We start from the raw sequence: 16,928 nt of genomic DNA on the forward strand, positions 1-16,928 counted from the left end.
GAGTCCCACCACACTCTTGTTAAAGACTGCTAGTGATCAGCCGAAGCCGACACATTTCATTCAACAAGAATGCAGCCCATCAGGCAAGGTACGTAAAATTCCCTGACCAATGTGCCGTCATACAGACAAAATTGTTTTTAGTCTAAAAAAAAGTTAGTGCGGGTTTTTTTTTTCTTTTCGGAAAAATACCACGTGGCATCCAACAAGCGTTTGTATTTTCCGTTAAACGTTGGGTTAATAAGTGCCTGTTTTGTGTGTTTTGTTTAAATTCATTTTAACACAGGCATATATGAAATATGGCTATGCTCTCTCTCATAAATAAATATATGGTGCAGCACCAAAGTCGGCTTCCCGTTACCCTAAGGATCTCATTATGATGATCTTAATTTATATGAAGTGACAGCGACATTTGGCATGCCATACCTGCAGTCAAAGCTTCATAGCCTGGAAAAAAATTCCTTTCAATTTCAGAGTGTGTCACATCGGAGTCACTCATAGCAGACACAAGTTCCAGACTTTTAAAATTCATTTTGAAAGCATGTTTTCCAAAGTGGGGAGGGGGGAGGATGCATTTTGCATGCCTTTCTTTCCTTTATATAACCCTTTTTGGAATTGCCAATTGCATATTAAGCTCCTACTGTCATGACAGCATAGTTGTGCAAGAGCACAGAGATGAATACAGTGAGATGAATGCACCAGGCCAGAAGCCATATTTTGTGTTTTTGTAGTGCACCACACTGAAGTGGGCATCAACTGGAGGATAAGCCAACTTAAACAGGGTACATATAGTGTTTTATACATGGAATGCAGTATACACAAACTCAGGTCTGGTGCTTGTATAAAGAAGCTGGGTGTCCAAGTAACAATGTGACAATAATGTGACATGGACAATTATAAGCAGGGGTAGAATGAAGTCAGAAGGGATTGTTACTGCCTTTGAGGGCAGTTTCATGGATTGCTTTACTTTGCTACTTATCCAGCCAGATACAAGACTCTTAAGGAAATTTCAGACCAAAAGTGTATCATGGATAAATTTTATTTATTTAGATGTCTTATGTCCCGTGAACAATAGTCTCACCTAGTTTCTCCTAAATCCATTAATAACTTTTTGGTTGTCATGGTCACCAACAGATAGATACATAGTAGTAATCTCAAAACCACCACTCCACTTGCCAGTGGTGAAAGTCGTAACATTGGTTGAATAGTGTGCGTAATTACGTCCTTGCAATAAATGTGAAAAAGGGACAGAACACGGGCTGCACATTTGTTGCAGGTTCCACCATTTGGTAATGATGGCCTTCTATTTACAGACCTCGTACACTGTCCTGGATCCCTGCAGGTCAGAACCCCAGCCGTTATGCATAGGCATTCTGTGACACAACCCGTCAGCACTGAGAAAACAACACACAAGAGAACAGCCAGAGGGAGTGTCTGCTGCTTCTCGAGCCTCTTCATCACATGCTGGAATGCCAGCTCATCAGCCCGAGGAGGTTGGGAGAGAATGCAAACGCACTGCATAAGCATGGCTGCAGTACCACTAAATTTTACAATGTCAGATATATGAAGGATCTGCAGCGTGTGTATGGAATGTAGCAGAGTGTGGATGTAACTGAGCCCTTGCTTGCATTTTCTGTTGAACACATTATTTCGCAGAGCTTATGCCATGACCTGCCAAGACAGCACAGCAGTGCTGAGTTACTTTAGGCCCCCCACTCCCAATACACTGTACAATCACAGGGGAAAACAAAGCTCAGGGTGTACCAAATGTGTGTGTATATGCATACAGTTGTCATACAATCCTTCAAATGTCATACACCCTTCAAATTCCTCAAATTCCTAAACCACGCTCAATAAATTCCTTTTTTTTAATTGTTTTTTTTAAATGTTTTAATCATCAGCATATTTATAATCATCTCTCAGAAACATTTCTTTTTTTTGCCAGGATGTAAATGTCACTATTAGTACACTGAGCAAACACATTATGTGATATGATATGATGAACTGGGAATCAATGGCTGGAGATGTCATCTCATGAATCCATCTGAACGAGGAGCATTGGCCTTCTCCGGGTCTCAGTCATGGAAATGACAGGGTTTCACAGGCTGGAATGGCTGGAGTAAATCTGTACAGAGATGCAGAGACACCAGGGCTGTGGGGATTGACATTGGGCCGTAGATGTAAGGCAGATGTAAAGAAAAGAGCTAAGCTAATTCAGTAAAAGTAAAATGTTACGGAATGCTTGTCATGGGTTCTTTGCGTTGCTCCCTCAGAATCATCTGAGAATAGACTGATGTACAACATTTAATTGCATGCAACAAAATTAACATTTACAGTGGGAAGTTAATTGAATGCTCAGAATTATATCAACACTGGTTATGCTGTATAAGGCACCCATTTGTTGAGATAATAAAATTGCCATAGATATTTTAGTCTGCTGAAGTATACTCGTAAAGAAAACCTAAATATAAATGTAAAGAATATGTGTTGAGGCACATAGTAGCATTACCAGTAAAATACGTGATTTCTTAAAAATAAAATGGACATGATGGCATATCAAGACCATCTAAGACAGAATCAGACAGAAGATAGAATCACAGTTCCCTTCATTCCTCTAACTATTACTAAACTAAAGGTTTCAAAAAAAAAAATGCAGACGTGGAATAAATAATAAATGAGTCATATCTTCTCAGTCACAGCCATATCACCACTCTTTGTATAATTATGGTTAATTAAACCGCATTATGTTGAGCTTTTTCAGAATTACTATAACTCACCCTCACAGAAACAAATAGGATGTTGCACAGAATAAAAAGAATTTCCTGCTTCCAATGCTGAACACCAACAAGTGTGCCCCAGCCCATAGTGAGTACCACGTGCCTGAACTAACAGTCTATTCAATATTCATGGACAGGCAGGAATCAATATTTCCAGGGACGTGAACTCCTTGCCCGATTCAGCTGAGATATAACCCTCATCAATTCAAAGGGGGCTGGGATGGAGAAGCCAACCATGAATACTGATGTACAGATAAAACCGAGTGTTGGGAAATTCACAATAGGCACAGTTTCACGTTATGTGCATTCAATATCACAAGAAACACAATGCCAATCAACATGACAAGCACGTATACATCTCACACTAATGCATATGTAGCTACTTCCTGTTGTTCTTGTGTAGTTTGCCTGCAGACATATATAAAGCCTAAGGTCTAGCTTTCCTAACTGCTCAAAGTTAAAAGAGCAGAATACATAAAATCAAATCAGTTTGATTTGCATGCAGCACTTTGCTCAGTGCTCGAGCATCATATGATCAGACTCCTGAAGGCAGTCCTCTCTGTCAGTAAAAATCAATTCTGCTGAAGCCAGGAGGAGCAGTGCTACCTGGAAACAGACAGTTGACTGATGTCGTTGTCAGTCGCTGAAGTTAAACCAGGAGATTTCACATAACCTTAATCCTCACCAAGTATCTTAAAGTGGTATTGACAGGACTGTATGCTTTTTCTAAAACTACTACACCAATACAGATGTGTATTACTAGTAGATGTGGAGACATTCCGTATGCAGCTTTAACAAGGATTTTTTAAAAATAATAATGTTCAGATTTCCACATAGTTGAATTTCACTTCCTGGTATAGCATTCACTCTTTAGTCAGTGGAGGAGTAAATGGAAGTTCTAAACTTTAATCTGAAGATGAAACAGTCTCATCCCTGACTTCATTCATGAACCTCATGCAAGTGCAATATACAGGACTTGAATGTGATGATGTGATGTGGCTATCAGTTTGAGCCATATTCAGTATTAAAGACTAAGTCTGGGTATGAAGAAAGGGCCACATTTAGAGAATAATGAATACGTCATATGTGTTAAATCTTGGATAATTGTTACATTTTCCAGTGAGTGGCAAACCCAAAAAAGATGTCACAGTGCAGGTGGTCATATTCATAGCTTGTTAACAAGTTGGCTTCCCTTTGGGGTTGATAAAGCTGGTAAAGAAAAAAATAATGATGTGAAAACAGATTAACTTCAGTTAAGGACAGTTTCTTTACCGTTGGTCCATTTTTCCTTTTTTTACCTTTGGAGAAAGTAGGAGGAGTGTTTCTGTGAACTTTCACCATACGCTGTTCACAATGATCAATCTCTTATTTGTGACAATGTGCAGGGTTCCACACTCTCATGGCAGCAAATACAAGCCCCCAATGATATCTGAAAGTGAGCTTAAAGTTGAAGTCAACAACCTATCCCAAAGGACCACACTGTCATTGCTAGCTTTAATAGACATGACATCAAACAAATGTAAAATGAGACCAATTTGTCTCACTCCACTTCTTTTTTCATGACCTTTCAAGGACAGTGGGACAATTGACTTTCAGGATAGATATATTCCCAAGAATTTCAAAAATGCAGGACCACTGATGAATCGTTTGAGCCTGTGCACCAGCACAATATGTACACAGAACAAATATCATACTGGTGTAGCATACTTGAGAACTCTATAAACATTATGGACGTTCACTCAATGATCAGACTAACACACAGCTTCTTTTGGGATGTGTTTATTTGTAACAGTATTACATGGTGGGATACATAAAGCAAGAGAAAACAAAAATCCTCTAAAAATCCACTGTAGAATGTTGTATTCATAAAGATAAAAATAATGTGTCAATTTACATTAACAAACTGTTAGCTGAGGTAAAGTTAAAATAGGTCTAGAAATGTACTCAAACAGTAATGTTTCCCTTTTCTTTTCTTTTTTCAAATTTAGTTAAGATCTTAGTCCAAAAATTATTCAAATTAAATTGGGACTCTGGCCATAAAATAGGAAGTAGATGATGACACAGTCAATGAAATTATTTGAAAGGCTGATGACCCCAAAACAAAGTTTACAGATTGATGTCTAACACCCAAAATGTAGTGCAAGACCAACCTCAGTCCCTAGTTTGTCTTGAGGAACAGACAGGTAACATACAGTATCCCTGGGGTATCTCACATGTGTTTTTGTATAAGGCTCTTGGCATTCTCACTCGGGTCTAAAGAATGGTCTGATGGTACGAGGTGATCATCTCTCCTATAGAAGTTTTTGTGTGTTTATGTTCTGCATGTTGGCACATAATTGACAACAATTTCCCAGTCACCATATCTACACAGAAGATGGCACAGGCCATGTTGCTACTGTGTGGAGTAACCCTGGCTTCCACAACCATACCACACTGCCACCTCATTCAGCCTCCCAGTGGCCACCTCATACACCTTGTGCTGAAGGTGGACCTCAACAGCTTGTTTAAACACTTCAAACCCCATCATGCCAAAGGAGATGGCACAGAGAGGGCTTATTCCTGGCTGGGAGTAAGCAGGTCAGAGAACCATGTCCAGTGTGTCTTTTCCGTTACCCACGTGCAGACTGCTATGGTGTACAGTGTGGTGTGTCTAGATTGGGTTAAGGAGAGACCTGTGAATAAACAGCAAAGGGAATGAGTGGAAACAGCCACTGAGGAAAACTCACAGTATGAAACACTTTCCATGCTCAACACTTTCCAACGCTTTCAGTGCACGCATCACTCATCAAGAATTCTGTTCCATCGGTGGCCAAAGTCCTGCGGTTTATGGGCAAACAGTGAAAACTCAGATGAGCCAAAATAATCATGAAGATGATAAACAACTGAGTCATCCTTTTTGGACGGATTCTTTTCCCAACAGTTAAAAGTGAGACAAGTGGAAAAGAACTCATTCACAACATCATACACCCTGCTGCTATTCAATTAGAATGCTCAGGCCTTAGGGGGTGCCATGCCAGCCTCACCCGGTCACTCCTATAGCCTTTATGGAGCTTTTGAACCCAGCTTCATAGGTCACAGATGGACTCTGGATGTGATGTAGTTTTGCCAGTTCATAAAGCAAATAAGCCTATTTATCATGCCCATGACATCTAACTAGGTGCGGTCTACAAGAGAACTTTAAAACATCTGCTGCTGCCAAAGACTATTATCACATTTAAAAGAAACTGTCCATTTAAATGAAATTGCAACCTGCAGCCTGTATGACAGGACCAAGAGCTGCTAGTGGCAGCATTTGGCTACTGTATGTTTCAGACTGAGCATGTGACTAAACTGAACATGCCACTGCAACCACCTGCTGCACTTGACTTCCTCTCACATGTCACAATGGAGCTCTCCTATCCCATGGGGCAGAAGTCCAATCTGAGGTGCATTTGAATGATGACCACACATAATCCCCATTGCCCTGTCTTTACGCCCCACCAAAAGCAGAACACCAGCAGCAGGCTTCCAGTCTGATTTTTCTTCAAATACCGATTTGAAGACAAGCCCAATTCTGAATGAGTGCACACTACTGCAATGGTTATCTTCAACAGCCACTGCTCAGAAGTCTTGTGGATTTATACATGATCACTGGCAAACAAAACATAAAACAACGAACAAGCCAAATAAATCATCTAAAAAACAAATGTTGATATTGCTTGGGTACCATCTAAAGTTTGCATCACTGAGGCCTGCCTATTTTATGCCACAGAAGTCCCGGTGAAACAATGAACACTATTATTTACAAAATGAATTTGGCAAACCAAAGTTCAGATGCCTTAAAGCCATTTTTACCCTAAAACACATATAGAGTTGACCCCAACGGCTCAATTGACTTATAAAATAAAAATTCCATTTCAATGTCTTTTTTAATTAGTATTGTACAAAAGCTATAGAGAATGAACAGTTCAATCACAGAATCAGTTTTGCAAAATCCATGCCCGTCAGTGTCCATTTCACCTTACAGCTCCCCTCTTCTGAGTCTTTACATGAAGAGAAATTTGGCAAAATCACTCCTTGTGTCTTCAGCTAAGGGTTCACAGAGCAAGTCTTTTCTGCATAGCTCTCTAGCAGCAGACACTCAAACAAAAAAGTAAAAATAAACAAATAATCCCATAAATGATTTGAATCCATTACTCCACTCATTGAATCGAACAATAAATTTAATCTGCACTGTGACTTCAGCCAGAGGCTCCATTCAATCCTATGCTGCGCCACAGTAATTCTGTTGATTTTTTTAGGGTATCATCTCTCTCTATATGCAATGTGTTGAGGAGGAGGAGGGAGGTACTACTCCACATGGTCTCCTACACGCAGCGAGGTTGTGTCAGAGGGGTCAGGGGTGAGGCTGCGCATAGAGACTTCAGTAAGGCTGGGTGGGTGCTTGGTCACGGGAAAAAAAAGACGGTGGTTGGGATCCTTGCAGGTGAGGAAAGAACAATATAAAAAAGAAAGAAAAGAGGGAGGAAAAAAGAGTAGCATCTCCATTTTTGTTGTTGCCGTTGTTTTGGAGTTAGACAGAGGAGCGGCATCAGCCTCAGCAGGCCAGGATGCTCCACCGAAGAAAAGGTGGCTTGAAGAAGAAGAAGCCCATGGCGGCTGAGGGGAGACCTGATGCAGTGGAGTACAGAATCACACACATACACACACACGCACGCACACGCACAACCGGGAGACAAACAAAGTCTTTCACCTCCCGTCTTCCCCAGCACCGCTCAGACCTGTGCAGTGTTCCCATTCTTCCTATTTCTTCCCTTTGTTGATCTGGGCGTAGAGAGGATCCTTCACCTGTGAACGGGGGGAGAGACGCAGTCAGCGCAGGCCACAGGCAGAGACACGCCACACACCCACAGTCCGTCCCACAGTCGCAGCTTTTAAAAGCATCAGAGTTCACTGCAGCTGAAAAAGGTCAAACAGCAGATTTCTCCTTGTCATGCCATATGCTGGGCCTCTTCTTACCGAAGGAGCAGATCAGACGAGAGTGGAGGACATGTCAGCTGCTCACAGATGGCTGTGTGCTCTATCTGCTCTATCTCACAGTGCAAAGAGTCACGCTGTTGCTTTTATGTTCCACAGGAAAAAGTTTGCTTTTTCTTTAATCAAACCAAAGCAATGCTTGTTGCTATGACACGAAGCACTGCAGTTGTGTGATGCTGTTACGTGACAAAGCTCACAAACAGCACCAACTTCTGCTGCCGAAGTGAGAGAAATATTCTTAATGAGGGATTAATAAAGAGCCTGGAACAGTTAATCTAAGCATTATGGGTTTCCTTGATCCTTTCTATTGAACTGCGGGTAACCGAATTGCAACTATATGATTTCACCTCAGGAAGGCTTTCTTCGGCAGTGGATTTCATTAGGGTCCTCAACAATGTAGACTTTGAGGAGATTTGGTCCTGGTTTTCCAGCCCTCACACGCAATATCTGGGTGACTCATGGCCTAGGGACACTACGCAGTCATAGGCACTACATGTGATACAAACGATGACACTCAGCTATTCAGTGTACTTGAGAACAGACAGTTGCGTTGCCTTAAAGCTATTCGTTTTAGGTCCAATTCGTTTTGCGATTATTGCATGCTCATTGTAGAATCACTCTTCTCAAGTAGTGGTTAAAGTGAGCATGGACATTATCACAGTAAGGATTACATTTCCTACTGCTTCAACTGAATCTAGCACAGGGAGGAAAAGAAAATAAGGAACAAAAATAGGATTCAGATGAAACAAGCATATTATTATGTGCGATAAATGACTTAGTGGAACCCCGATGACCTTCTCTGACAGAATGCTCTATGAAGTTGACTTTTAAAATTAAGTCCCCTGGGTGAATTACTGTTGTTAAGCAAGGTACTTTACATTTCACACATGAAAGTGAGTATCACAGGCACCAGTTTTATCGCAGTATGGTTTTAGATTTTTTTTTTGTACTGTACGTGTGTGACTCAGTGCACTGTGCCTGCTGGAGCTGCTGTTCATCTCGTTCGTGCTGAATGTGCTCATGAACAGCAGATGGCAGTAGTGCTGCTGCTGGGAAAATCGACTTGGCTGAGAGAACTTCTTGATTTATAGCAGGTAGGCAGGCCACCATCCCTCCTACCTGCCAAAGACTCAGAAGTAACAATGTACTTACTCATCAGTGCTGAGCACCCAGTGGAGCTATACCGACATACACCACACATATCTCTGAATCAACTATATCTGAGGGACTAATTATGACTCATTTATGTATTTTTCCACCAGCAGTGAGCTGAGAAAAGGGCATAGAAAAGTAAGTCATCTATAAGCCAGGCACACACATCTCATGTGCATGTGTTTGAATCAACACCCCATCCCACTCCCCCACCAAAAAAGTATGCCTATTGTCAAATGTTGTCTCCAATTACTTGATGACATTGAAGCTTCCTTTCTAATGCTCTACATTTCATCACTGCCAGACTCACTATATAAAGCCAAAGCAATCCTCTAACTGCTGGCATGTTGCATGAGAAGTGGAAGAGATGAGACTAGCACACAGCGCTAAGGCTAAACAGCAGCTGACTGCTGCTCTGATAGCACCATAGTAGGGGGGGTTGTGTGTGATGCGCAGCTGACTGCAGACAGCTCTGATAGCACCATGGTGGGGTGGAGTCTGCGTGTTATGCGCAGCTGACTGCAGACAGTTCTCATAGCACCATGGTGGGGTGGAGTCTGCGTGTTATGCGCAGCTGACTGTGGCTCTGATAGCACCATGGTGGGGTGGAATCTGCGTGCGATGCACAGCTGATGGCATCAGGAAAAGGGGGCCAATCACTGGGCAGGGTGCGGGGAGGAGAGAGCAGAACAGGGCCAGATGTACAGCAGAAGGGCGCTGCCAAGAGCCGTAACAGCCCTTTGCCGGGACAAACAGCGACAGCCAGCGAGAAGATATGAGCTCCAGTCACTTCGCATTACACCGCCCGCACCACCAGCCCTACATCCAATGAGAAGAGACACGTTGCTTTGCGCTGTCTGAGGTGGGAGGGAGACGGTGGTATGGCTATGCTAGCACAACACGCCACTGGCATCCACCCAGGCCTGCTCGTAACCAAGCATTCCAGTCGAGCAGCATACGATTGATAAGCCGACCGTGAGAACGCGCCATTTCACGCATATGACCACCGGGACTAAACGGTGTCATTCCGGACAAGCCCTTTAGCTCCCATCGCCGTGAAACACATGTCACTCCGAGTCACGCGGAGAAGGCGTCATGTCAGCGTGAAGCGTCTGCCCACCAGCCCTCGCCACTCAGTACACAGAGACACGGCGGAGCACACCGGACTCTTGGCTCTGGTTCTTTCCTTCTTACGCTCGGCACGACGCAGGTGTCTGAAACAGCCCACACAGGTGTCTAATACCAGGCCTAATGAGCTCCTAATGACACAAGACACTGCCATATGGATGGAGAGAAATGGCTCAACTTTGGCTAGATCAGAGCCGAAAGACCTCTTATATAAACTGTCCCATAACATTAGTGCACTGCGCTAAACAGTATTTACTGAGGCATGCGCAATTTCACTGCACGGGAACTCTCAAAGAGCATCTCCTTGCTGACGGGCCTGTCTGTGTCCTGTCTCCTGAATGCTGCCAGTGCTGCCATTTTGTTGACAGCACAGACGCAGACATCCAGGGAAGCACTACTGTTCTGGATGACTGTTGTGATCAAGGACTCAAGGACCTGGATTGTTTTTAGAACCCATTATTACTGTAAAGCGATTATTTTTCACAGCCGAACACTGAGTGAAGGAACTGAAGACAACATACTGGCTTTGCATTTTCTCCTTTTGTTGAGCATTGTAATAAACTGGCAGTCCTGGAACATGTTATTATTGGGGCTGTAATCAGTCACCATGTTGGTTCGGCTGACAGGCCAAGAGGGAGAAAAAGGCACTTGTTGACACCTGCATAAAAGCCAGTGGAGGTTTGTAAAGCCCGAGACATCATGGGCTTGTTTCTGCTCCACGGAGCACAGATCTAACGTGTAAGTGCTGTACACCTACGTATCTAAAATGGCCGCACACTGTGATGCTGGCTGGAATCATGGAATTAATGCTCATAAACCTGAATGTAAGAGACCAAACTCTGAATTTTTTTTCAGCAATAGTATGCTGAAATTGTATGGTTTGAACACCATAAACCAGACACCACCTCTCTTGCTTTGTATATAGGTTCCCTTTCATCAACACAGGTGTTAAATACAATCATTATCAGTGCAGTGAATTCCATGGTAAAGAGCACAATTCTTCCAAATGTAAGCATGTAATACCTAATTAATACACAACTGCGTCCTTTAACTGTATTTGGTTCAGCACCACATTGACTTTGACTGAAATGCCAATTGAAATTCAGTGCAGGTCAGACACAGTAAAAATATTCGCTTCTGTAGTCAGACGTATTGAGAGAGAAAGAACAGCAAAATAAAAAAAAAACACTGTCTTGAAACTGCTGATTTCATAGTACACAATTTCACACCAGCAAAATCATCAGAGAGCTTAGATACTCACATGCTTCGGGCTGCTTGAGGGGAGAGGAGGCGTCCAGACACAAAACAAGACAGAATCCACACAACGACACAGATACATACCCCCTCCCACACAGCACGTACCCTCATCAGAGCAAGCAGGAGCAGGCAGGGAGGAGAGAGAGAGAGGGAGACACCACGACACACAGCCACGATGTGTGGGTCAGTGAAGGTGCAGAGAGGGGTGGGGACGCGTGCTTGGTCAGCTGACGGCTACGTGGAGCAGGCCAACACCGAGAAGGGGGGAAAAGGAGGACAGATACCTACCCTGACCTGCGCTATCTAGCTACCGACCTGTGGACTGGGCTGATCGGCGGAGGGCTCTGCAGGGGGCTCGCTGGTGGAGGGCGACTGAGAGCCTCCGGCCTGAAAGAAGGAGCACAGGGGGAAACAAAGAGGAGAAAGTGCAGCTGAGAAGGAGGCCAGAGAGGGCAGAATAGGAAGGCAGCAGTGCGATGGCCAGTGGGGCCCCCGGTAACATCAGCCAATCGCTGTTCACCTCTTCAGCTCCAGCCGGATCAACCATCACCCTCTGTGCAAATTCCATCTAAGAGTCTGTGAGTCTGTCAATCATTCAGTCAAGCAGCAAACCCAGTAAATCGAACAGCTGACCACTGAATCAAATAACCAGCCAGTCCATCCACTGGCAAGCCATGTGTTCACTCTTTGATCTACGCAACCATCTCATGTACTGATCGCCTCCCCTGGCTGTCACCTCTGCGACAGGCTTTGGCCACCTTGTTATATAATCCTATTTAAAAAGGACTTTATTGATCTTCCCCACATTCCCCTGCCAGAAATGTACTTTCAACACCTCCACAGAACATAAGTGGGAGTGGGAGGCTTTCTCGCACAAAAAGCTCATAAAATTGCCTTGAAAAATGTGTTGTTGCATTTACCTGTTCCAGTGTAGCCCTAGCCTATTTTATTTGGTTGTGTAGAGGCTCATTTAGGCATTTGTCTCTGTGAAAGCTGTCAACTGTGTTCCTGTGGTATTTCTGCAGGTGAATGAGTGCTCTACTACTGAGACGCTAATTAAAGTACTGTTCCACAAAAAAACACAGAATAGCAGGTTATGCCTCCTCTAGTCATTTCAATGACTCACAGACTGCTTCTGAATCTGTTTCAATGGAGAAGAGGGTAGGTGAGCTGAGTCGCATTAGAAGGATGTGCTGGTGCCTGGCACTGACACTGGTCTACAAAGCTTGCACCTCTTACAATTACATAATTTCTAATGGCTCTCAGAAACCAGAAAAGTTCTTTTCTCTGCAAACTCTCACTCCCTGTCAGAGCTGGACTCCATGTCTCTTTACCTCAGTGCAATGTTGAGCAAGCTGATGTCACTCAACCTAGTGCTTGGAGATTCCAAGGTTACTCGTAAGCAAAGTTACTACTCCAAGGCAAAGGCTCATTGCTCCTGGTTGTCACATGCTCTCACATAGATTATAATGCACATGATACAATAAATATTAATAACCCAGACAGGAATTAAGGTCAGTTTTTTTCTCTCATCATACCTAATAAAATGCACTCATACAGCAGGGATAATGCATGATATAAGGCTCTAATACACAAGTTGTGATGTATGAAGCCAACCTAACTGTAATTAATAACACTCTAACGATCTCACTGGCAGGTCTGTGGGCTAATTTAACGCATTGTTGGACCCCAGTGGTGGTCAGCTATGAAAGGGCCTCTTTAAGAAATGATCCCAATCAGGAGTGAGTGATTACCTGGATAGTTGCCTCTGTTTCATCTGCGATTCATCAACATATCAATAAACTGGGGGATATTTTTGTTTCATGGTTCTTCTTTTTAACCTCTGTGAGGATATGAAATCTGTATCCTGACCCACTTTAAAATCCCAGCATGGGACATATCTGCTTCCTTGTCCACCGTGCTCCAACAGAAGCCAGATGTTCTGCCAATTCTTGTGATTTGGCATTGAATCTAGTTTCCCTCGTCCCCTATATCCCAACCTCACCCAGCCCTGAGTATTCAAATGCTGCCGTTTTGAGCCTCCCAACACCACCTTTCTCCCTCAAAACTGGTCCCTCTGTTTACAGACCTAACACCATTTTTCCGCCGTAAAACCCATCCCCCTACCTAATGTCCAATTACCATCATTCTACCCTAAAAACCACACCCGGTCCCCAGTCAACCTATCCAAAAATCCATGTCCTAAGTGCCCTTTACCTCTTCCCAGCCTACACCCACTCCCTGCTCTGGATACTCACAGCATCTTCCTCCCCGCTCCGGCTAGGACTGCCCTCTGCCTCTCCGAAGGAGTCGTCAGTGGGGGGGTCACTGGCATGCGAGGCAGAGGATTTGGAGGGAGAGCTCTGCCGTGGAGCTGGGGTGGGGGCTGTAGGGAGAGAGAGATGGGACAAACAGAAATGAGACAGAGAAACAGAACCGCGGAGAACCTGTAACTGTGTTACTGTGGTAACACAGTCCACTCAGATCTGACTGTCAAACACATTATGGAAATGTCAAATGAACATAAGCTTTATTCAGAGTCAAAGGTATGCTAACTTCCTTGACTTTTAAGACTGCAGGCATAATTTGCTTTATTTACTTCTCCATCAACAGATTTCATCTTGCACATTCTGTGATAAAAACAGAATGGAGATACAAAAATGTGTGCAACTAATGTGCTTCACACTAGCTACAATCTGGACAGTCCTGAGTGTCAGTCATGACATTTCTTGACATTTAGGGGAGATATCTTTCCCACCCCTACCCAGCGAGGCAGATGATTGTTTGTAAAGAGTTCCAGTTAGATAAGGCAAAACATTCACTTTGTAAGCCTGCGAAAAGTACAGACAGCTATGCACAATGCCGCATTTCCTGTTCCCACTATGTACTGTGCAACCATTCACCTTCACCTTCCTGGTACTGAACAGCACACCATCAAACAGAAAATTACAGGCAGAATGTAGAAGGACAAAACTGAAGACACAAGGCTTCCCATGATTTATCGTCCTCGCCAACTTTCCCCCCATTAGGTACCTATCTTCCTCCTGTAGCTCTCCTGACTGTCACTCCTACCTGAGCACCACTCAGACCATGGAAACCCACACCCACCTGGACCACAGTGCACTGACGCGCCTAAATGAATTGTTGTCCATGTGTGGCACATGTGGCAAAACCACATGTTGGGATGTTTCAGGGCCAGATTCCTAGCATATTGCTTTCAGTTCTTTACAAACACATCTAGGAGTCAGTTTACTTGAACGTGTGTGCACTCAGCTACACTCTCTACAGAGAGAGTGGCAGGCAAACAGGAATCACGTGTGCGGAAAGTTAATGCACGAAGATGCAGGATACACAAAGCAGATTTGACCGGATTTATACCTCAGCTCTGGGGATCTAAAACCAATTACCCTCCGCATTACTCCGACTGCAGAATGAAGGGCTCCTCAGCGCTGATGAAGATCTCACTTCTCCCACCGTCCATTTACAGATGGAGCAGTCCATGCAGACAGAGTATCACTTCTCCCATGCAGTAATTAGCACAGCATGGGCTGGGGGACTGGAAACAGGCTGGGCTGTGCTCTCCTGGGACCAGCGATAATTACACCACTCCTGAACACCTCACAGGTGGGAAGAACCTCTACTTCAGCGCTCCTCACCGGCGCTCTGAGTATCATTATTCCTGACTAAAGACAACGCTGCCACGTTTCAAACAATGCCTCCACAGCCCTACAGCAGGATGTTGGGCAATCAGAGTCCAGAGGACCCTGTCATTTCAACTTCTATAACAAGCGCAGCTTGTTATAACGTGTTATGGATGTGCTGTTATATGACTGGGATGTTCCCTGTGCTGTTGCAGGTGTGCTGTTATATATGACCAGGAAGGGTGCACTCACGCGAGTTGGTGGAGGGTGTAGTGGACGTGACCGGGGTCAGGTTCATCTGGGAGATGTCGAAGTCGTCGCAGTCGTCAGTGTCCTGGGCCATGCCCACTCGGCTGAAGTAGCTGGAGAAGGCCTCAGAGGTGCAGGCCAGGCTCGGCTGGTCGCTCTTGCGCGCGGGCATGGCCGGCGGCTTGGCCATCTGGAAATCCTTGAACATCTCCTTGCTCATCTTCTGCCGGGAGCGGTCCGTGTGCTGGGGGCTGGTGGCCGAGGCCGCCGGGGGCTCGCAGGACGGGGGCACGGCCGTCACCGGGGCCAGGGTCTGGAACATGGCGGCCGGCAGGGGGCCCACAGTTTGTGTCGGCATGAAGGCAGCGGGGGGGAAGGCACCCGCCATGGCGGCCCATTGCTGCTGGGTGGCGGGGAAGAGGTTAGCCTGGCCCCAGATCATGGGCTGGGCACCGGGGATGACCTGAGCGACCGGCATGGGAGACTGCACGCCGAAAGCCAGGGGTGCCTGCGCTGCAAACGGCTGCTGGCCCCAGTGCGCCGGCTGGACGGCTCCCATGGTGACGTAACCTGGGCAACACAGAGGAGGAGAGCACTTACACTCCAGCCAGGAGCGGTTCGCATGCAGTGTATTCATGGCAAGGCTGAAGTGTTGTCATCAGAACATACGAACTGCACTCCCGAATTGCAAAAGGGCCACAACGCATTAAACACCATGACTCATGTCAGACATACTTTTCTCCACTGTACATCTGGCAGGTTTGCATTTTAAATGCAGACCCTATCTCACTCCTGTATTGGAGCACAAAAGATGAAGTGAAAGACGAGGTCCAGAGGAACCGAATCCGCTTTGCTGAAACATGTTTTTTTTTTTTGATAAGGCTATTTACACTGTACAAAGTATTGAGCCCCCCTGATCTGATCTAGGTTAGAAAGATACCTTTCCTCTACATCCAACGCGCTGTTGGAGCGAGGAGATCAGCGGATGCCACGGGAGGCAGGAAATGCATTTACATTTACTGAAGATGTGAAGGAGAAGAGCTGCATATTGGGAATCAGTGAGACTAACATGCAACACAAAGGCTCAGCTATGACCAGTGGAGCAAACCCCTGCAATTTCACTCCCTCCCATAACAGTAAGTCATTCAAACGTAGCACGCACATTTGCATTTTCCATTTCTGACACAGATGTAAAGATTAGCAGTTTATCCATCCATAGCACTCCTCTAAGTGTGAAAAGCCAGTCCGGATATGCCTGGCTCTTTACAGCTACGCTGCATGTCATGACTCACAAATGGACTTTTGTCTTCCCAATCTAAATCCTGGGGAGCAGTATGCTATTACAGTGACACGAAAACAAAGCTAGCGTTGCTCCCATTCAGCAATATTAAACCTAAAAAAAAAAACAAGTTACTTAAATCTCTCTATTAAACGTACACGCCGCAATTTCCACTGTCAGTAAAGAGGATGAATGTATTCACAACTAATTGGAATTAATCCACAAAAATTCAACAGCAAGCTACTCTGAATATATTTCAGATAATCATGTTATCTAAAATGGCCAATGAAAGATTTATTTGGGCAGGTAAGCCTCAGTTGTGCTGCCACTTACGATTCTGAATGTGTATTGCTGCACATGGTGCAGTTGAGACGTCTGAGATAGCTTGCGTTATCTGATGCATTTCAATGAATTATTGTTTACGTTTATAGT

The 16,928-nt window shown here is 44.5% G+C and overlaps 1 protein-coding gene across 6 annotated transcripts in view; it reads right to left on the reverse strand.

Moving 5' to 3' along the window:
- Positions 1-4,740: 4,740 nt before the first annotated feature.
- Positions 4,741-16,928, reverse strand: part of dab1a (DAB adaptor protein 1a) — a 126,421-nt gene continuing 114,233 nt past the window's right edge. For 5 of the 6 annotated variants that reach the window (XM_036520753.1, XM_036520756.1, XM_036520755.1 and 2 more), the window contains 3 exons: positions 15,221-15,787; positions 13,586-13,713; positions 11,341-11,714 (listed from right to left, as the gene is read on the reverse strand). In XM_036520753.1, coding sequence (XP_036376646.1) covers positions 11,631-11,714; positions 13,586-13,713; positions 15,221-15,787 — 779 coding nt within the window. In that variant the 3' untranslated portion in view covers positions 11,341-11,630. Of the gene's footprint in view, positions 7,602-11,340; positions 11,715-13,585; positions 13,714-15,220; positions 15,788-16,928 lie in introns of those variants that run through there. The other variant, XM_036520750.1, reaches the window with a different exon arrangement.

The sequence above is a fragment of the Megalops cyprinoides genome, chromosome 2 (genome assembly GCF_013368585.1).
Source record: "Megalops cyprinoides isolate fMegCyp1 chromosome 2, fMegCyp1.pri, whole genome shotgun sequence".
Lineage (NCBI taxonomy): Eukaryota > Metazoa > Chordata > Actinopteri > Elopiformes > Megalopidae > Megalops > Megalops cyprinoides.